The following is a 22,649-nucleotide window of genomic DNA, read 5'->3' on the forward strand; positions in this document are numbered from 1 at the left end:
TGGGTGAATATGTGACAAGCCCCTTCTTTGACCCCAAAAGTCCATATACTTTTCATGGGAGAACTGAGCTTAATAGACAACATATCACTCTGCTGTGTCTGAGAGGAAGTTTCAACCACTATTAACTCAAGGTTGGATATTGTCCTGGAGAATAAAGGTGTCCTAAGTTGGCATTAAGGGAATCACATGAGTCTGCGTAGATGGGAGACACCATAGAACAAAGGCCAAAGACACCAAAGAACAAAGGCCATAGAACAAAGGCCAACTTTTCCTTAGTTCTCCCACCTGTGCAAAGTTGGCTTGAACAAAAGCCTTTGGAAGTCTCTTTTAGAAAGCAGTGAGAAATATTTGCCTTCCAAATACAGACTTGGGCTTACTGTGATAAAGGTTCCTGTGGATGTCTTTATGCCCCCAAATTAAACATAAACAGGGGTGGAAGTAGTTACCGTCTTTCTAAAGTCTCCTTTTCCTACCATGTATAAAAATGTCGCAGAACTCCAGACCAAGCTGAAAACACTAGTGAGAATTTTGAGAGGCTGAGAGCTCAGAGGAACACCACACCAACTGACTTGGTAATTTGAGTAAGAATGCACACATCCCCTCAGGGCTCAGATGTGAGAAATATACTGGGAAAGCAAGCTTGCAGCACGCGGTCCAGAGTCGCTGGAGGAAGGTGGTATAATGGTGACACTTCATTCTTAATATTCAATTCTGCTCCAGTAGAACATGGTACCCAGGAGAACCCAAAACTAGAATAGAAAGGCCAAAAAATAAATAAGGAATTGTTTTAGAAACATCTCATACTTGGGGGGAAAAGGATGTTAGGTTCACTCAGGTTTAGATGATGCTGAAATTTTAAGAGTAATCTCACCTTAAGAAACCTCGTGGGGCAGGGACACCAGGGTGGCTCAGTCTGCTAAGCGACCGGCTCTTGATTTTGGCTCAGCTCACGATCTAACAGTTCTTGAGATCGCGTTGGCAGCATGGAGCCTGCTTGGGATTCTGTCTTTCCCTCTCTGTCTGCCCCTCCCCTGCTTGCATTCTCTCTCTCTCTTAGTAAATAAGCAAATAAACTAAAAACAAACAAACAAACAACACCTCATGGGGCAGAGGTAACTATCCTGCCACTCAGACACACCTTCCCCATTTCCCACCTCCCTGTCCCAAACTGCACCCAGACTTGCCATCTTCTGGGATTGCTCCTCTCACCTCTGTGCTAAACTAGCCCCCCTGGGGAAATCCTTTCTTCTTCCCATCAGGGCTAATGACCCTCCAGTGGTTTCCTATTTCTCATATGTACCATTTGGAGGTACAATTTTCTTACCTTCTACTATTGAACCTCTCCTCCCACAGGACTCCCTCTTTTCCCAAAAATGCTTATGACCTGGTACAGCTGCCCCTGCAGAATGCCACAGAACTCAAGGCATTCGACTCAGGCACGGGGCTGGAATATCTGGGTTCTTCTGCAGCTCTGCTCCTCCCTCCCTACATCTGGAAAGTAGAGATAGTACCATCTTCTTCACCTACCCTCCAAGTTAGAAGATGGAATGAGATTATAAAATGAGATCATCAGACTACTAATGTCTGATGTTTATTGACTACGTATTACACATCAGACACTGTCCTGAGTGCTACGCATATAACTCCACTGAGTGCTTCCAGAACCCAGTGAAGAGACTGAGAGAGTGAGGAACTTAACCAAGGAGACTGGCTACCTACCTAGCTATTATTCTAGGGATTTAATGCTAAAAGCATTGGATACGACACCTTGTCCATAGCAGATCCTCACTACACTTGGTTTCCTTCCCTTCCCTCTTTTGAATTTCATTCAGGAGGGCTTCCTAGATTCAGAGTCCATTTGAGGCTTGTGGAAATGTCAAGGGTTTTAACTGGTCTGGAGTTTTAAGGTCCTTGGGAGCCTTTAAACATTATCCCACAGTTCCTGCTAGCATGGCTGAATAGGAACTTCACTGTTACAGTTTTTCATTCATTCAACAGAATATCAAGCACATGCCATGTGCTCTGCTAAGCACTGGGGATACAGAACGCTGCTGGTTCCCAGGCTTTTGGCGGAGACAAATCCATTGTAGTAGAGTGACCATTACATGACAGAGGTGTGTGCAGAGTGTTGTGGGTGTTCCTGAGGGTGGGTGAGGGACCACCGATGACTTCTCAGAGGAAATGGTTTTCCCTTCCTGCCTGCCTCACTCAGCTTCTCACCCCAAACCCAGCATTTCCTAAAGTGTGGTGCATAACCACCCAAGGGACCCTTGTGGGTGTCCATGAGGTCAAGACCTTTTGCATAACAATGTTAAGACTTTTTTTTTTTTTTGCCCTTTTCACTGTTTTCACATTTGTACTGATGATGCAAAGCAGTGGATAGTAAAACTGCTGGCATCTTAGCAGGATTTAAGGTAGAGGCACGAAACCGTGTTAGTAGTCAGTGTATTCTTCACTGCTCTGTACTTGCAGTAAAAAAAAAAAAAAAAAGGCAGACTTAAGAGATTTAGAGTTTTAGAATTTTAAGATTGTTTTTGGTGAAGCAGTAAGAATTACTAATTTTATTAAGTGTTCACCTTTGAATATACATCTTTGTAATATTCTTGAAACAAAGTATGCACAAAGCAGTTTGTTGCATAGTGAAACCTGATGGTTGTCTGAAGGCAAAGCACTCGTGTAATTGAGTTGTATGCTAAACCAGCCATTTTTTCATGCAACATGACTTTTACTTGAAAAAATGACTAATAGACAAGCTACAGTTATTCAGATTGGATGTTTGGCAGACATTTTCTCAAAATTTTACAAAGTGACTCTGTCACTTTGAGGAAAACAACTGACAATACTTGTTGCCAGTGATAAATTTGGGCACTCAAGCAAAACTCAGGAAACTTGTTTCTGTCATGATGGGCCCATAGCACCCCAATGCTTAAGGTCCTTTCCAATATGGCAATAACAATGAATGTGATTTATTGATATTGCATAGAGAATTCAGCCTACATTTGGAAGATCAGCATAACACATGAACCAATATTTTCCCAAATAACCGATGCATGTTGTTAATACAATCACAGACGGGTAAATGACGTATGCAAATTTCAAGACAAACTGATGTAACCTATTTTAATATAACAGTCTGAAAAGTTTGTTGACATAATTTTAGAACCCACATTGCAACTAATGTTTAAAAACTACTAGTTGTCAAGCTTTGTGTAATATCAAAGAATATTCACAATTACGTTTAGATAAGGCTATCAAAACATTCTTGGTTTTTTCACTACCTATCAGTGTGAGGATGGATTTCTTAAAATCCTTCAACCTAAGGAATATACTATTACAGAGGAAGTGAAGAAGCAAATATGAGAACCCAGCTGTCTTCTATTAAAACCAGACACCGAAGATACTTTTAAAAATGTAAAACAATGCTACTTTTCTCATCGTTTTTGTTTTAGAAAATAGGCACTTTTTTCACAAAAATATATTGTTAACAGTAACATGTAATCAGTTTATTATTGTTACTTTAAATGAATTAATAAGTATTTTTAAAAATTCTGTGTTAATTTCTAATAGCGTAACTATAAATAGATATAGCCCCCATAAATAAAAGCTTGCTGGAGTCCTCAGTAATTTTTGAGAGTGTGAAGGGGTTCTGAAACCAAAAGTTTAGAACTTCTTCCTGAATGCAATGAGTGGCTCTAAATCCTGACAGCAAATTAGAATTATGTGGAAAAAAAAAAATCTTTTTTTTTAAATGCCTGGCTCCTGCCCCTAGATCCACTGAATCAGAATCTCAGAGTTTGGGGCTCATGCATAGTTTCTTTTCCCCGAGCTCTCCCAGGAAGTTTTAATGCGCAGCCAGGGCTGAGAACCACTGCCCTACCTTTCTGTTGCACGAACATCAGATAAAGTAGATGAGGTGAGCCTGGAGGAGGCAGCTCTTTGGAAGGAGCAAACGCAGATCAATGCTGGGCAGGAGCCATCTAGGGAGCTGACAGTGTTTGGTATTTAACTATAATGAATTCATGAGATCTAGAGAGCCGGAAGGGCAGTCAAATGCTTCCCCATCAGCCTGAAGAAGGATGTGGCTAGTAGGGCACATCTCTTCCCTGGTAGGGGATGTGAACACTCACTTGCCAGGGGAATCCACTGTCCTTGGTCTGGTGCCAGCAGCTTCCTGACTAGCCCTCAGGTCCAAGGTTTTGCTTCCAGACTGTCTAGTGTGGCTGGATTAACCAGGGGTTAATTTCAAGTCATCTCCTTAACTTGTGCAGGGAAATACTCACAGTCCAGCAGAGAATGGCAAATCCAAACCAGGCGACCCCCCAGGCATGTCTGTTCATTGGTCCAGAGATGAGTTCGTAGCAGCCCTGGAGGGGCAGGTGATCCCACATGGGTGTGAGAGGAACCAGAGAGAAAGATGTAAGAGATGGGGGAAAAGCAGATATCTATTTGTATCAATACTCTTCCAAAGTCTAATTTAACACAACCAGGCTATTTCAACATCCCCGTGGACATCCAGGTATTAACAGCGCTCTGCCGAGGGGATAGAAATAATTCTGTTCAACAGCTACTCTATATCACATTATTTTGTGTTTTTATCACTCACTCTAACAAAGGTGCTGCTATTTTAGTCTGACTTTTTTTTTTTTTTAATTGAATACGCGGACACTGTCAAGTATTCTTTTTTTAAAAAACTGTAGTATAAAGTACAATATAAAGTATTCTTAATAAAATTTGAGTATTTTTCTCTCCTAAATTGGTGAGTTGTTTTGAGGGGACAATTACTTTTTAATTGCTTATTCTTTTTTTTTTTTTTTTGAAGTTTTATTTTTTTTTCAGAGAGAGAGAGAGAGAGAGTGTGTGCACAAGCGGGGGATGGGCAGAGAAAGAGAGAGGACAGAGAGAATCCCAAGCAGTTCTGCACTGCCAGCACAGAGCCCAACACAGGGCTCGAACTCCTGAAACCACAAGATCATGACCAGAGCCAGAACCAAGAGTCAGATGCCCAACTAAGCCACCCAGGTGCCCGTGATTATTTATTCTTTTTTTTTTTTAATGTTTTCATTTATTTTTGAGACAGAGAGAGACAGAGCATGAGCAAGGAGGGGCAAAGAGAGAGGGAGACACAGAATCTAAAGCAGGTTCCAGGCTCTGAGCTGTCAGCACAGAGCCCGACGCGGGGCTCATACTCACGGACTGTGAGATCATGACCTGAGCCAAAGTTGGACGCTTAACTGAGCCACCCAGGCACCCCTGTTTATGCTTAAAGAAAACTTCTAATCTATGAAAATCAGAGTTGTTTTTTTTTAACCATTAAAAAAAGTCCTGTTTCATGCTTTCATTTGACACTATGTTTCAACATATCTTTATTGGATTCTAGTGAGGGCTTGAAAAGCCATGTGTGCGTGCAAATGATTCATTTTTTATTAATCAAATCATTCATTCATGCATGCCATAATCCAGAAAGTTTGTATATTTGACACACTCTGTTCCAGTCACCATGTGAAGTTGGAGTAATACACACACATGGGGCTAGGGCTGACCTCTGAGTGACCCATGCTAAAGCCCTGGGAGAAGTCTAGGAAATGCAATCACCAGATGATTCCGTGGACTTTCATGTCCAGAGGGAAATGTTCTCCAAAGGCTGACCTTGAAGTTTAGGCCCTGCCCAGTGGCTATAGGTGACTGTTTAAGGTTCCATCTTTTCAGACCCTGTTCCAGTCCCTTGTTAACCCACTTACGCACCCTGCCTTTGCTAAGTACCTCTATTTTCTCCATTTATTCTTCTCTATATTACAGACATCTCCATTCAACTACATGCTCAAGTAAAAAAATTGAATTACCTTTATTTAAATTTTTTTAACATTTATTTATTTTTGAGACAGAGAGAGACAGAGCATGAACGGGGGAGGGGCAGAGAGAGAGGGAGACACAGAATCGGAAGCAGGCTCCAGGCTCTGAGCCATCAGCCCAGAGCCTGACGTGGGGCTTGAACTCACGGACCGCAAGATCGTGACCTGAGCTGAAGTCAGACGCTTAACCGACTGAGCCACCCAGGCGCCCTAACTGTTCTTCTCTTATCCAACATCAAATACTCAGGCAAAACCTTTTGGGTCTACTTTATTTTTATTTTTTTAAGATTTTATTTTTAAGCAATCTCTACACCAACATGGGGCTCAAACCTACAACCCTGAGATCAAGAGTAGCATACTCTTCCAACTGAGCCAGCCTGGGTCTACTTTTAAAATATATCTCAGGGACACCTGGGTGGCTCAGTCAGTTAAGTGTCTGACTCTTTGCTTCCGGTCATGATCTCACGATTTGTGGGTGTGAGCCCGTGTTGGGCTTTGCACTGGAAGCATGGAGTCTGCTTGAGATTCTCTCTCTCTCTCTCTCTCTCCCTCTCTCCCTCTCTCGCTCTTCCTCTCTCTCTGCCCCTCCCCCACTGATATCCCCCCTCTCAAAATACATAATACATAAACTTTAAAAACTATATCTCAAATTCAAACACTTACTAACTCCTGCTACCACTTTGGTCCACTATGGTCTCACACCAGAATTACTACAATGGCCTCTTCATTGGTCTCCCTGAGGGCTGAGCCTACTGTTGGCATCCAGTAGGATGCCTTTATATAGTGCCAGAGGGATGCTTATAAAACATAAATCAGATAAATCCCTGCTCAAAAGAAATGGCTCTCCGCCACCCTTAAAATGAAATTCTGAGTCCTCACAATGGCCTGCGGGATACTCTCTGATGAGGCTCTGCCTCTATGACCCCAGCTTCCTCTACCAGAAGCTGTTTCCCTGCAAAGCTAATGAGCTTAAGCTTCAGGGCTGCTTACTTGCAAGACCATTTCAAGGCCCTGCACCTAATTTTGTATGCGTATTTTTAGTTTTTTTTTTTTCCCTAAGGGGGATCCTTCCCTGCAGATTCAAGCCCTACAAATTCTAGATCATCTTTGCCTTCTACTCCTCCACTCATTCTGGCCTTGCCATGCTGATGTCCTTGGTGTTCCTCTACAAAGCTAACGGGTGCCTGGGTGGCTCAGTAGGTTAAGCCTCTGACTTCAGCTCACGTCATGATCTCACAGTTATGGGTTTGAGCCCTGCATTGGGCTCTGTGCTGACACCTCAGAGCCTGGAGCCTGCTTCAGATTCTGTGTCTCTCCTTCTCTCTCTGCCACTCCACTGTTTGTGCTCGCTCTCTCTCTCTTTCCAAAATGAATAAACTAAAAAAAAATTAAAAAGCTAAGAATGCTCTCACTTCAGAGCCTTTGCACTTGCTGCTTCTTTTCCTTAGAACTCTCTTCCCCAATCTTCTTTAAGTCAGGGTCTCATTTCCTCACTTAATTCAGAACTCTATGCAGATACTATCTCAACAAAGCCTTTCCTGACCACCATAGAGAAAAAAACCCCTATCATTCCTTATATACCTACCCTGCTTTATTTCTGTCTATGGCATTTATCACTACCTGGAATGTATCATGTATTTACTTGGTAACTTGTTTGGTGCCTCCCATACCACAGTGCAAGCTCTGGAGGGCAGGGATCTTATTATGCTCATTGTTGAATCTCTAGAACCCAGCACAAGTGCCTGGCACAAAATAGGCACCCAATAAACATTGATAGAATGAATGGAACATGATACGAAGAGATGATTATGACAGTATCATTCATGACACAATAGTTCACAAACACTCCTGTATCCATTACTCACTGATCCTCCTGACAATCCTGGGAGGGGGGGTCATTTGTCCTAACATGTACAAAAGCCCACTTATGTCAGGTGCCAGGCACTGGGCTGGACATTCAGCAGTGACAAGACAGACATGTGTATGTTCTCATGGAACTCACAGACAAAAGCCCCAGGTTTTTCACCTCTTCTTATTTAGTGCCTTTTCATGATGCCTTTTTATCATTGTAGTGGTGCTTACTTTGGTCGTCCTTAGTTCTGTGATAATGTTCTTGAGGTATAGTGATTAGATAGCGCGTAGCATTTCTAGGGCAGTTGGAGCATGAGTAAGAATACATATACCAGCATCTTACATGCTATATGAAATTCTGGTTTATTTATTTATTTTTTTAAGTTTATTTTGAGAGAGAGAGAGAGGGAAGAAAGAGAGAGAGAGAGGGAGAGAGAAGAAGGGCAGAAAGAGAATCCCAAGCAGTCTCTGTGCTGTCATCGCAGAGCGCAACATGGGGTTCAAACTCACAAACTGCGAGATCATGACCTGAGCTGAGATCAAGAGTCAGACACTGAACCGACTGAGCCCCCCAGGTGCCCTGGTTGATTTCTATTATCACCACACTTATGATGATATCCCTAATTTTGTTAGCCTTCATTTATGCAGATTTTGAAAAGCCACAATATGGATATGAAAAAGAGTCATTTATCTCTTCAACCACCCACCCACCAAACATTCCCCAATGCCTGCATTGTGCCAGGCAGCCTGTGGGGTACTGGAGACACAGAATGGAGTAATGCATGGTCCTCAAGGGGACTCAGAAAAAAGGAGCCTTGTGAAAAAATACTTACGATATGTCAACTGCAATGACAGAAGTACAGTGTATGAAGTACTGGGTGGCATATTTTGCTTTGTGGAAAGGGATTGCTATAGGAGAATTAGCAGGACTTATAACGTGGAAAGAATTGTGGTGTGTGGGAATCTGGAGGACCAGGAGGGGGAGAAGTGGAAAGGATTAGAAGATAAGAACTATGTCGAGAGTGAAGAATGAGTGAGATTGAGAAAGTAGGAGCACAGGGAGTTAGAGACAGAAGGAAGTTAGAGACGGGGACAGAGAGAAGAATTTCAGGTCCAGGAATTTGGCAGGAGGGTAGGGTTGCGTGATGATGAGTTTGTAGCTGTGGTGTAGCTGGTGGGTGGGTAAGGAGATGGAAATGTTAAGGACAGGTGAGGCCAAGGAACCGAAAGGGAGAATGTGAGAACGGTTGTCAAAACTCGAGTGAAGGTCCCTCCCTACTAGAAAATCACATGTCCTAGGGAGATAAACTGATTATCTGAGGGCAAATACCCCTTTCTGTCTCTCTCACAGAGATGATATAATTTCTATGTAATTACAGTCCAATCAAGATATGTTTGTGAGGGTCAGTGCCAAGGTTGAAATATGGAAAGCATTTTATTACTCCTGAGAGTGATAATTATATTGCATATTGTGATTATAAGGAATAAATTGAATCTTTAGAGCAGTCTGAATGTACCTGATTAAAATGACACTAAAACAATGCTGCTGAAAAGCTAAATAAGGGTTGCTTTGAAGGATTCTGCAAAATAATCTCCATCACCCCCACGTCCTTTTCTGGATTAATGCATCCAATCCCAGTCCAGGCACCCTTCCAGATGTGGGATGATGATCAGCTGTACAGTGTCCTTCATTCTGGACGTGCACGTTGCATTATTTACTGCCAGACTAAGGAGTCTGACATTTCTCAAATTATTTAACAAACTGGCACACAACCAACTTTCCTCAAAATGGTAACTCGCAAAGCAGTATAAACCTTTCAGAGGCTGGCTACAATGATACAAGGATTCGCATTGGGCTATTTGGGAATATTTCCAAATTCTTTCTTGGCTTATAGGCTAGGCTCTGGAACCAGACTGCTGGGGTATTAATCCTGATTCAACCATTTACTAGCTGAGTGACCTTGGGTTAGGTACTTCTTATATCTCTACATCTTAGTTCCTCATCCCTAAAGTAAGAATCATAATGGTGCCTACTTTTTTTTAACGTTTTTATTTCTTTTTGAGAGACAGAGAGAGAGTGTGCATGTGCGAGAGTGAGCAGGGGAGGGGCAGAGAGAGAGAGAGGGGGAAACACAGAATCCGAAGCAGGCTGCAGGCTCTGAGCTGTCAGCACAGAGCCTGATGTGGGACTCGAACCCATGGACTGTAACATCACGACCTGAGCCGAAGTCAGACGCTCAATGAACTGAGCCACCCAGGTGCCCCCTACCTTTGACCTTTAAACGAGTTAATATACATATGGTACTTAGAACAGTGTCTGGCTTTAGTAAGTACTCAATAAATGTTAGTTTTCAGGATCATTATATCATTCTCATCAGTCTGGAAACACTCAAAAACCATCTGTAACCAAATCACCAATCTAATATTTTATTAAGACTATCCTAGGGGAACCTAGGTGGCTTAGTTGGTTAAGCCACTGACTCTTGATTTTGGCTTAGGTCATGATCTCATGGTTCATGAGATTGAGCCCCATGTTGGGCTTCAAGCTGACAGGGTGGAGCCTGCTTGGGATTCTCTCTCTCTCTCTCTCTCTCTCTCTCTCTCTTCCCCTCCCCCACTCACATGCTAGCTTTCTCTCTCTCTCTCAAAATAAAAAAATAAACATGAAGAAAAGTATTATCCTATATTATCACTGAATAAGGAATGTGGTTATATAATTACTGCATTTACCATCAGCAATTGCCATTGCTTTGGAAATTAGCAAAGCATTCTCTCTTTATACACCCCTTCCAATTTACATTTTGCAAAAATAGAGCAAATCTTTGCTTAATGTAAATAGTTTTTGAAATACCAGTTCTAGGGGTCCGTAGGTGGCTCAGTTGATTAAGCATTTGACTTCGGCTCAGGTCATGATCTCTTGGTTCATGGGTTTGAGCCCTGCCTTGGGCTCTGTGCTAACAGCTCAGAGCTGGGAGCCTGATTCAGATTCTGTGTCTCCCTCTCTCTTGTCCCTCCTCTGCTCATGCTCTCTCTCACTCTCTCTTTCTCTCTCTCTCAAAAATAAACGTTAAAAAAAATTGAAACACCAATTCTATACATTGTGCAAATAGTTTGCATTTAAAAAAGTTGGACTTTGTTATTGCAATTCTCATGTTCTGTCAATTCTTTTAATATGTAGATTTTCCCAGATCACCCTGCTAATCTTAGCATCCATATTTTACTACCAGAGAAGGATATAGTTGACAAAAGGTTTAGGAAAAAGGATGCGGAATTCTTTATGAGGACTATTACCTACAGTTAAGCAGTATTTCCCTCATGAAGAGCAGGAAACCTGGCCGGTCTGGGGTGGCGAGGACTCACCTGCTTGTGGTAGTAACCAGGCACTCCTAGCTTGCAGGCCTCCAGGTTGAGAGGTTTTTTAAGACTGTCCATCACACAGCACTGACGAGGCCAGGGATAGTCGGCATCATTATTCTCGGTCCGGAAGGCAGATGTATATTTCTGCCAGTCTGATGGACCATTTACACCACAGCAATTGTCCTGTCAGTGGAAGAGAGATACAAAATTCTCTTTCATGGTCCTTGCTAGAGCCACCAATGTAGCAACTGAGATTTTATGGAGAAAGAAGATACAGAAAGTATACCATATCTTGCGTTTACTAAAATTCCCCAAACAGGGGCGCCTGGGTGGCTCAGTCGGTTGAGCATCTGACTTCAGCTCAGGTCACGATCTCATGGTCTGTGAGTTCGAACCCCGCGTCGGGCTCTGTGCCAATAGCTCAGAGCCTGGAGCCTGTTTCGGATTCTGTGTCTCTCCCTCTCTCTCTGACCCTCCCCCGTTCATGCTCTGTCTCTCTCTGTCTCAAAAAAATAAATAAATGTTAAAAAAAATTAAGAAAAAAATAAAATAAAATTCCCCAAACAAGAGCTGAGGGTATTAATAACTTATGTTTTAGAGGTTGGAAAATACTTCAGCATTTGTTACTTTACTAGCTATTGATGAGCTCCATGGCCTTTGATGAGTTCAACTCCCTATGCCTCATTTTCCTTAACTGTAAAACATGGCCTAGTTTCCTTAACACAGCCCATGGTCCTCAGAGTTTCAGTGAGGATTAGTTAATGCACCTAATCTGTTTTGTACAATGCCTGGTCCATAGTAAACCCTTGCTAAATGTTAATTATTATTAATATGAATATCTTGATACAGCAGTGTGAGAGAGCTATAATTATTCTCACGACATATGAGCAAATCAAAAATCAGAAAATTAAAACTTCTAGTGGTGAAGAAATTAGGAATAATTCTTATTTTACATTTCTATATTTTTAACATTTTCTAAAGTAATTATGTATGACTTTAATAATGGGAGAAAAAAATAACCAAAACCTGGTGGCACACAGCTATGTCTCTACATAGGAAACGAAGATCAGTGAACACATAGCTAATGTCCTCACAATCTGGATAGAGTTGAGGTTAAGGGATGAAACATACTTCACATCATTTCCCTTCCTTTTTCTAAATTCTGTTCAAATGTTTCAAGGGGAGGAACTTAAAACTACAGGCCCCTCTCAACGTTTAGAATAAATACTTCGCAACAAACTTGATGATAAATCAGCTGTCTTTAAAGCATGTCCTATTTTGCTACTGGATTATGGAAAATCTATCACCAAGGGAAATAAGTATCCTGCATTTTGACCTGAGACTTTTGGGGGAAGAATGGTTAAGTTTGAGCCAGGATTATTTTAGACTGGGTTTTTAAAAGTTGGTAAGAAGGTTTTTCAAAATATGTGGGCATTCCCATTTCCATTCAAAGGGCTTAGTTCTTGTTAAAAGAGTGGAAAAAGTACGTGACCTATGGTCAGAAGAGTGATAGAAAGTAAAAAAAGTGGCCAATGAATTGGAGGTTCTAATGGGGTAAAAAGAATTATTGGAATAGGAATATTCAGATAAATGAAGGAAATGATAGAAGATAGAGGGTAAAGAGACATTAAAGAAGGCACAGAGGCCATATGGGAGTTTGCTGATGATGTACTGTGAGCAGGTAGAGGGGAGGGGAGAGAGGGGGCAGTGTGAGAGTTGGGTCAGATTCGGGTTTATGTAGGGATAAAAGTTTACAAAGGCAGTAGGGGTGATTATGGATATTCTGAAAGACTTGGATTTTTGATGATATTTAAGATAAACTTGCATATAAGGTATGATGGCCAGTTAGAGAAAAGTGGGCATTCAAATCAATTCATACCCCATGGTCCTTAGGAGGACTAGCCCATAGGTACTACATAAGCAAAATAGGGAATGATTGCCACTTGAGTTCACTGTGGTGTGGAGGAAGCAAACTTTTTCTTTTAATGTAAGTGACGCCTGAGTTCTAAGAGGCAGCACGTGCCTCTAGATTTCTTAACAATGTCATTATCCCTAAATGGAAGTTAATCAACATCATGGATTGAGAATAAAATAGAGATCTTGGGGTCCCACTGAGTGATGTGCACACAAGAGGCATAGATGAGAGGAATAAATGAATTTGCCTATGTCCAGTCTCTTTTTGAAGGAAACGGCCTAGAGACTGTGGTCCCCACACTTTGACTTCACTTCCAACCACATCTTCACACCTGGATACTGGAGTCTCCCCAAGACTGCAGGCATTACCTGGAGCATGAGTCTGTCCCAGGTCTTGGTGACTCCATTGTTTTTCCATTGGTCGTCATTGTTTGGAGGGCTATTATTTTGGTACCTCTCCAGCATCTGCTTCAGGAAGAGGTTGGGCGTGAACTATGGTAGGAGGAGGCAACACAAGAAGAAGAGTTAGCACACTCATCCCCAAGGAAGCAAAATGATTTGCTTTGCCTGTTGCTGGGGGCACTGCACGTTATCTTCTGGAGTAAAACTGCTGGAGTAAAACTGTGCTCAGAGGCACCAAGAAGGGTGGTGCATGTGGGAGGTTGCTCTGCATGTCTGAAGTCCTTATGAGGGGGAATTTAAAGTCTACCATCCTCAAACAAATCCAAGTGAGACTAGGGCAGGGGGCAGGCATCGTAGGGTGGCTTGAACTGGGAAATGGAGAAAAGGAGAGAATGAGGGATGCTGAATTGAGAGGAAGTCTTAGATGCTGTGGATTATTGCCCATCCTGTTGGAGGGCTAGAGGCTACTGCAGTGTGGGGAAGAGCACAACAGTACAAGCTTGGGTCCTGGAGTCGCTCTGCCTGGACTCAGGATTCTTCTCCTTCCCTTACCAGTTGTGTAACCTTGGACAAGTTACTTCACCTTTTTAAGTCTCTTTTTTTTTTTTTTTTTTTAATCTATAAAATGACCACAGTGATAATACCTACTTCATAGAGTTCTTATGAGGATTAAGTAGTTATATATTGAAATTTTTTTAATGTTTATTTTTGAGACAGAGACAGAGTGAGAGCCGGGGAGGGGCAGAGAGAGAGGGAGACACAGAATCCAAAGCAGGCTCCAGGCTCCGAGCTGTCAGCACAGAGCCCGACGCGGGGCTTGAACTCACACACCGTGAGATCATGACCTTGAGGCAAAGTCGGATGCTTTGCCACCCAGGTGCCCCAAGTAGTTATGTATTTAATATTAATGCACATATTGGAGTGCCTGGTACAGTGTAAGGGCTTAATACATGTCAGCTCTTATATTGTTATGATGATAACAGTGATTCATGTGATCATTTTTGCTCTGTGCTTTTTGTGATTGTACTCACAAAGTCTCGTTGTGTTGCTGCTGTGATACAAGATGCCACTTCAAAGCCATATACTATAAACATCAGAATGAAATACTGGAAGGGAAACAAATTAAAAAAAAGAATTACATGTATCTCCAAAGAGAGAATTAAAAAAAATTGTTATATTCTTTCAGCATATTCATCAAAGTGTAACCATCTAATCAATAATGAAATTATTCAACAAACCTTCATTGATCAGCTGCTTGGAGCAAGTCTGGGTGCTAGGTGCTAGGTGCTAATCAGCTCAATTCTCTCCTTATCCCCAGACAACAAATGGCTATTGAATACAGAGCTTTCTCAGTCCAGTATATCCTATATTTCTACTTTAACTGAGAAAAACAAATACAAGAGAATGAACTGGGGTGTGCGTGCGTGTGTGTGTTCAATGTCTGGCAAAAGAGTTTTGGTGGATCGGACACTATGTACAGCTTCAAAAATCCCCTCATTAAGATAAATTTTCTTTATGGTTTACTGGAAATTTAGAATTACAAAGGTCAGAAAAAGATGACTGGATCGTGTTTAATATCCATTGTCCCTCCTGACAAGGGTCCTGAGAGGAGCAGGCAGCCTCCAGGTACACAGCTCTTCGCCGGCATTCTTCTCTCAAGCCCCACCCTTCCAGTTATGGGCCAGGCGAGTGGAACAGACCTTGCTGTGTGGTGTTGCTCTCATGTGTGTGTGTCCACACTCACATGCGTGCATGCACGTGTTCACGTGATGCCTCCCCACCACGCAGCCCCTGTTTGTGACTGGAAAATATCTGAACAGCAAGTTGCCTCTGAATCAGGGATGGGAACTATTTGTGAGGGTCTGTCTTTGCTTTCCTCAGCCTTGCACATTCACTGTTGGTCCCCTGCTGCAGTGTCCGTGGGGGAGGGCAAGGAAAATGGTCCTCTCTCCCTGGGCAGGGGCAGCTGGGCAGCTCTCTGAGCAGGACCCTCTGCTGCCCTAATTACTCAGCTTGGATAAAGGCTCTGGCTGGAGCAGGAGCACCTTCAGAGGCCTCAGAACATTTGCTGCCTTGTTCTTTGTCAGAGCTTTGTGTTATGGGTGCCTGGCTGGCTCAGTCCATAGAGCATGTGACTCTTGATCTCGGGGTTGTGAGTTTGAGCCCCGCGTTGGGTGTAGAAATTACTTAAGAGTAACATCTCTGAAAGAAAAAAAAAGAGCTTGACGACTCTTGGAGAGGCTCAGAAACCCCTTAGAGACACTCCAGACAGGAGGCCCAGGGTTCAGGTGTTTTCTCTGTCAGCCCCTTGGAAGGGGCACTGCTCCTTTTCTCTGCAGGGCACGGTGAACAATGTTTCCTTCTGGCTGTGTCAGGAATACATGGAGGGCCCAAAGTGAGACCAGGATGCAGGTGAAGCTGGTCTCTGAGGACACCTGCCCCTCCTCTCCCTTTCCCTGCATTGTTGTCCCCACCCAAAAAAGTGGGTGCTTTTGCCCTGGAACTTAACTCACACTAAAGGAATCAGAGAATGTAAAAGTTCTGCATTCCCTGGGTGCCAGGACAATGTTTAGATCACAGGAAAAGTAAACCGACAAGCACTTTAAGTTGCTGGGCTTGTTCCATAAAGATGTAACTCAGGTCCTTCAGCATTTGGGTAGGAGAGTTATTTCAGGGTGGGGAGTGGGGCTGGGACCCCATCACAGTGTGAGAAACCATTGACCTGAGCATGGGGGCAGAGAATAGAGGTCTAGACCCAATACCAAGGGTTCTTAGCTCAGCTGGTTGCAAATTTGCTTCCATCTACAAAGGGAGGGCATGACTGTCTGTGGCTTGGGGCAGAAGCTTCTCTGTGGGTGCACAGTGTTAGAGCCTCCACAGGCAGATGGAGCTGAAGCTGAACTCTCTAGTGCTGTGCATCAAGGTTTCCTAGGGGCCCTGAAAAGCAGAGTGAATGTATAATGTAGGAAATGCAGGTCATTATACAAAATCATCAGCCTTGGGCTCAAAAATGTCTGAAAAAGCTCATGCTTTCTCTTAAAAATTCATGCATATTTTGTATTTTATATCCTAAAATATCACTGATTAATATTAAAATAATACTTTAAACTACTTGTTGTCAAGAGAAAAACTCTAGTTATCAAATTCTCACTCTGTCTCTGCTTTGGCCTATATAGCTCCTGGCTGAACCCACTGGCTGCAGCTGGTTGGAGAAGCACAGATCTGGAAAATACTCAACAGGGTCACCATCAGGTTTCTCTCCTTTGGGTTCTCTGTACTGGAATCTTCTGGACTTGCAATAGTGGAGGGCATCTTTGCCCCCAAAATGGTCAAGCTTCGCTGCAGGGAAAGTGTTTCCTCCTTCTCTCCCCTTACCTGTCTCTCTCTGCTCCCACTTAGCCCACTAAGAGCCAAATCACTATGCTCAGGGAAGAAGAAAAGAATCCATCGAAATTGGCCCAGGAGGCAACCGTAGAGTTTTAAGCTCTCACCGCCAGAAGAATTTTCCTGTTGGACTTCATGATGCCTACAATGCCTAGAACGGACAGGCAGAAGAGGCAGATGCCAACAAACATGCCAATCCAGGCTGCCCCATAGATGTCATCATTGTCAGTGGCTTCCAGCAGCGGGTAGAGGCTATGCTGGTCGGATACAAAGAAGATGCACTCTGCAGTCAGGGCGATGCCGCACATCTGGGGGCAGAGGGCATTCTGTCAGGCTGGTAGTGCAACAGCGTTGGAAAGGGGATGCAAAAGTGTGGGGAGGGGTTGGTAAGAGAGTCTAACTCCATCTCTGCATAGGCTCAAAGCAATGAACTGAGACTCATCACCAGAAAATCAAACTGCTCCTTCTATCCTATTACTAGGATGTATGCCTCCTCCTACCTGTCACTCTGTCTTACTGCTATTTGGGGGAAAGACCCAGGCAATTTCAGACCATCTAAAGTCTGTGGGGCATGAACCACTCAAACAACATCTTGTATGAACAGAACCTCCCACCCCTACTCCCACGGTCCTTCGTCCCAATTCCTGGATTATAATATTTAGACTAGTCTTTGTCTGGCACTGAGCATTAGCGCTGGAAGTGACCTTGGTGGTTATCTTTCCCACCCTCTGCATTTTATTGATGAGGGACCTTGTCCTTGAAAGCTGATAACTTGTCCAGAGTCATGGAGTCAGAGGCAGGGCTGGGCCAAGACCCAGAGATCCTGACTCTCAAGCGCTCTGTCAGCACACTGAGCCCACACAGCCTGACCTCTGAGTCACTCTCCCATCCTGGTACTGGCCTCTGTGTGATAAGGACAAGTAAATGCAAACATCTGTCCCCAACAGCCTTAACAGCACTGTTCCATGCAAATCAAATCAAGGCAAAATAGGAAAGAAACACTGAAGTGTGTGTGTGGTGGCAATGTTTGCACAGTGACCACGGTTGACATGGCTTCTTTCGGATTCTTGTGTTTTAAAGTTGGGAGGGAGGGGTTTGGGAGGGGGCATGGGCTAAATGGGTAGGGGGCATTAAGGAATCTATCCTGAAATCATTGTTATACTACATATTAACTAACTTGGATATACATTTAAAAATTAAAAAAAAAACATTTAAGTTGGGAGGGAAATATCCATTTTTTTTGACATATCACATAGTTACATACGATTATTTATATAATTAAATTCTAGCTGGCCTATTTTGCTAACACATTTCCTAAAATTAGGAAGAAAAAAGATAGGAAGCCAGTAAGGATATCATGGTTTTCCTTTAAACTCCCACTTTCAATTAATCCAAAAATTGTGATTACAGAAAGAACAGAATTTCCTGAAAAATACTCATTACTTACACCAACAATCACATTTCCAAAAATCAGCAGGCCCTGGAAGCAACGAGCAGTGGAGTCATCTTTGGCCATCTTCAGGATTTCCCCCAAGCTGAGGACACGAGAACATTCCAGCTGAGTAGGACCGGGTGACAAATGTTGCTCCAGGTTTCATAACATGACTCCATCACACTATCACCTGCATCACCTTCTCGTGTTCCAAAGCATCCAAACTGAAGTCAGGCAATCATTTAGCAAGGGAGGGAATTGGATTACTAAGCTCAGGAATCATTGCATTTTTTTTTTTTTTACTGTAATTTTATAAAGAAGAAAAAAAAAGTAAAGCTTGCCAGAGTCTGATCAGTAACTTTCAGTTGTTCCTTAAGGTGGAGAATATACAGACTGTGCACTTCTGAGTGATGCACTGAGGTCCTGCATGTTAACAAGGGCAGACATGGGGTGCTGAGGACTGGGCAGGGCTGAAGCACCCCCAGGTGCCCCAGCATGGCTCTTCCTATCCTTGGTCATGGCAAACCGAAACCCCAAAGGAAAACCCATGGCCAAAGTTGGCAGCTGGTGCCCATATGGGCTACAGGCAGCTGTTAAAAATAATTATTATCAGAATATTTTGTTACCTTCAAAAATAGTTGGCAATTTAAAAAGCTCCCTGGGGGCACCTAGGGGGCTCAGTTGGTTAAGCGGCTGACTCGATCTAGGCTCAGGTCATGATCTCACTGTTTGTGATTTTGAACCCTGCACTGGGCTCTGCACTGATAATGGGAGGAACCTGCTTGGGATTCTCTCTCTCCCTCTCCTCCTCCCCTGCTCATGTGGTCTCTCTCTCTCTCAAAATAAAGAAACAAACATTTTTTAAACATCTTTAAAAAATAATGAAAAGTTCCCTGTTGCACGAGGCGGGGCAGTGGGAGAAGAGGGGCTGACATATAGTTCCTGCCATGTGTCGCTCTACTAGGTACTTCACATGCACACATCTAAGTCTCATAGCCCAATTAGGTAGAAAAGAAAAAAGGTGAGGAGGCTCATTTTGCAGATGAGGAAACTAAAGCTTTAATTTAGGTAATTAAGTTCCCTGGGGTCATGCAATGGAAGAGGTAGGCTGGAGACCATGGTCTGTGTGACTCTGGAGCCTAAGTGCATCCCCTCAACCCACACTGGCTCCTAGAAATTATTTACAAGATTTAGTGCTTTGAATGGCACTAAAAAGAAGTGGGCCTCTCCCTCCCTCAGGATTCTCTGGAAGGAACATGAGGGTAAGTGTTTGGGTCAATTACTTTAGCTTTTGTACTTAAAATACCTCCAGAAAAGCCGTCCAGATCTCTTATTGTGTTGTTAATTAAATTAATCACTTCCTGTATTCATGCTTTAAACCAAAATGTATTAAATGATATGACTTGAGTTTTGAGGTATAAAAGATAGGAAGATTGCTGTTTTCCAGGATTTTGTGCTCTCGTCGGGAAGCTAAGGTTCCTAAATAATTTTATTACATCTAGGAAGACCCTAAGTGCTATGGGAGTTCCGAGTAGGGAAGACGTAAGCCTTGCAGAGTATGTGTGGTTTTGGTAAGTAGACTAGAGATATAGGGTGTGGTGTGGGAGGAAGTGGGGGTGTGCGGCTGAAATTCCAGGGAAAGGAAATGTCAGGGACCAGAGACCTAGAAGAGCAAGGTGGCGGTGAGGTGGCAAGTGAGTCAGTTTGGCTGAAGTCCCAGTTTGTACAGGGGATCAGTGGGAGGCAAGCCTTCTCAGACTTTGCTAAGATTTGACTTCCTTTGTTACTACTCTCTAATGTAAGTGTTAGCAGCCTTCCAAAGAATCTCAGCTTCTCCATTTTTCCCTTCCTGGTTCACCTGGGTAGCTGTGGGAATTGAAAGGAATTAAAATTCATGAGTGTTTCTGGCCCAGAGCTGGGTGCATAGTGGGTACTCTATCAATGTTTGCTGAATGAATAGAACCAGGCCATTGTTACAAGATCTTTATGTGTAGTTTCTGCTTAGAAATGGCATTCATTCTTTCCCGCAATTGTTCCAGTAATTGTTAAACATTAGACTGAGTGGAGCCCGAATGCCCTGAAGGAGTTAATACACAGTCTGCCAAGGTAGATCTTTACTCATGTAACCAGACCAGTCACATTGTAAAGTTCATTACTGGTATGCACAGACATTGCTCCTGACAAGTTAAGTTACCATTTAGAGACATGAATAAATAGTGGAAGGCAGAAGTTCAAACAACACAAGTATAGAGAGTAAAGGGCAAAAGTCTGGAGGCCAAGTGCAGCACCATTTCAACCAGTACAGATTATGCACCCATTTGCTGGGTAGCAGCAGCCTGTTTGTGTTGACTAGTTGGTTAGCAGCAATTCGTTCTTTCAAGGAATGTAAAGTGTGATGACAGCAACATGGGTTCAAAGCAAAAATGACTGTATGCAGTCAAATAAAGGGGGAAATAGGACTATGGATAAAAGGAAGAGAGTATGAGGCTACCGAAGAGGGACTTTATTGGTGCAGAAAGGAACTGAAGATACTCTGAACAAGGGATTTGGCCCGGTGACTCATGAAGCCCCATAACGAACTTTTCCAAAGAGGAACCTGCCACACTGAGTTTTATAAAGGAGGAAGGGACAAATGAATAGAGGAGAATTGTCCATCAGAGTCAGGGTGGAAACGTGCAGACAAGAGTGGGAGAAGACAAAGAGTGGGCAGATGAGGGGTTAGTATGAGCAAAAAGAAGAATTAACAGAAGAAACCTAGACAGGCATATGGAAGGAAATGCCAGAGAGGCAGCCTGACTGTATTTATGGAAGGCAGGGATATAGTGATGGTAAAACATTCTGAAGTTGCTGACCACTAGATTTTTCTCCTTTTCCCCTGTGAATTCTCGTCTTCAGGCCTCTGGGATCAGTGACACATAATAACTTAGAAAGTCACTCTCGTCTTCCAAAATAACAAAATGATGATGAAAGCTGCCATTTAATGAGCACTTACAATGTTCTCAGCACATGTTAGGTACTTTATGTGCATTTCCTCTCAACAGATCCAAGAGATGGGTATTTTTTTTTAAGTTTGTTTACTTATTGTTGAGAGAGATAGAGCAGGAGTGTGGGAGGAGCACAGAGAGAGGGAGAGAGAGAATCCCAAGCAGGTTCCATGCTTGGCTCAGAGCCTGATGCAGAGCTTGATCTCACGATTGTGAGATTATGACCTGAGCCAATACCAAGATTCTGATGCTTAACTGACTGAGACACCCAGGCACACCATGAGATGGGTATTTTTTTTTTTTTTTACTAAAGTCTGTACTAGTTCCTTATGGCTGCTGTAACAAGTTACCACAAACTTCCTGGCTTAAAACAACACAAATGTAACATCTGATGTGGAGGTCAGAAGTATGAAAATGAGGGGCACTTGGGTGGCTCAGTGGGTTGAGCCATCAACTCTTGGTTTTGGCTCAGGTCATGATCTCCCAGTTTATGGGTTTAAGGCTCTCCCACCCACCCCCCCAGTGGAGCTCTGTGCTGAGCATGGAGCCTACTTGGGATATTCTCCCTCTCTCTCTCAAAAATAAAATAAATAAACTTAAAAAAAAAGTGTGAAATAAGCCTCACTGGGTTACGATCAAGGTGTCAGTAGAGCTGCCTTCCTGGAGGATCCGGGGGGAGAATCTGTTTTCTTGTCATTTTGCAGATGAAGAAAGGGAGGCTTGAGAGATTACTTACTTTGCCCAATACCACATTGCTAGAAAATGCAAAAGCTCAGATTCAAACCCAGGTCTGCTTGGTTTCGGATCATCTACATAACACTGTGCAGTTTATAAAGTCCTGTCATGTAGCTAATACTTTCAGTATAAAAAGCAACGCCTGGCTCGCTTCCTTGGCAACCCTTAAGCAGAGAGAACAGGTCCATCTTCCTGCTCAGATGAGCCTGTCTTTGCAAAGGTCAGAATCAGTCTTCACTCACTTTTCTAGGTTCTTGTCTCCTTAGCTCCTCGACGTTGCACTAATATTTGTACATTTTCCCCAAACCCAGCGCTGGACCCACATGTTTTTCCAGAGATTTTGTTGAGATGTATCCCAAACCTGCAGTTCTCTCACCCACCCCTTGGGACCAAAATTCTTGGAAGGAAAAGGTGCAAATGTGCAGGTTAATATGACAGTCAACATTTCATAGCCTCTCCTTGGTCATTTGTATTTTAGACTAGGTTGGTGTCTCGAAGATTTAAAACGTTGTATCCATCAGATAGCTGCAAATGTCAAGAGAGATGGCAATTAGGGAACCAAGTGGAGGCTCTTCTGGTGGCTCACAGTGTAGCCTAGTGGCTGTGGTCTAGCTGTGAGCACACTGGACTTGGTGTCAGAATGCTGAAGTTCCAACCCCCAGTCTTGCCCATCCTTACTGTGTATCCCTGGGCAATGCCACTCAGTGTCTACTTCCTCATTTATAAGATGGGTAAAACACA

General features: G+C 43.1%; 1 protein-coding gene across 1 annotated transcript in view; it reads right to left on the reverse strand.

The window, feature by feature from the left end:
• Positions 1-684: 684 nt before the first annotated feature.
• The window catches only part of UPK1B (uroplakin 1B), a 29,221-nt gene continuing 7,256 nt past the window's right edge, over positions 685-22,649 (reverse strand). The window contains exons 2-8 of the mRNA XM_030330553.1: positions 18,205-18,292; positions 16,865-17,065; positions 14,405-14,479; positions 13,341-13,463; positions 11,061-11,240; positions 4,281-4,364; positions 685-749 (exon numbers count right to left, since the gene is read on the reverse strand). Of these exons, the coding sequence (XP_030186413.1) occupies positions 699-749; positions 4,281-4,364; positions 11,061-11,240; positions 13,341-13,463; positions 14,405-14,479; positions 16,865-17,065; positions 18,205-18,273 (783 nt within the window). The 5' untranslated portion in view covers positions 18,274-18,292 and the 3' untranslated portion in view covers positions 685-698. The remainder of the gene's footprint in view (positions 750-4,280; positions 4,365-11,060; positions 11,241-13,340; positions 13,464-14,404; positions 14,480-16,864; positions 17,066-18,204; positions 18,293-22,649) is intronic.

The sequence above is a fragment of the Lynx canadensis genome, chromosome C2, assembly GCF_007474595.2.
Source record: "Lynx canadensis isolate LIC74 chromosome C2, mLynCan4.pri.v2, whole genome shotgun sequence".
Taxonomy (NCBI): domain Eukaryota; kingdom Metazoa; phylum Chordata; class Mammalia; order Carnivora; family Felidae; genus Lynx; species Lynx canadensis.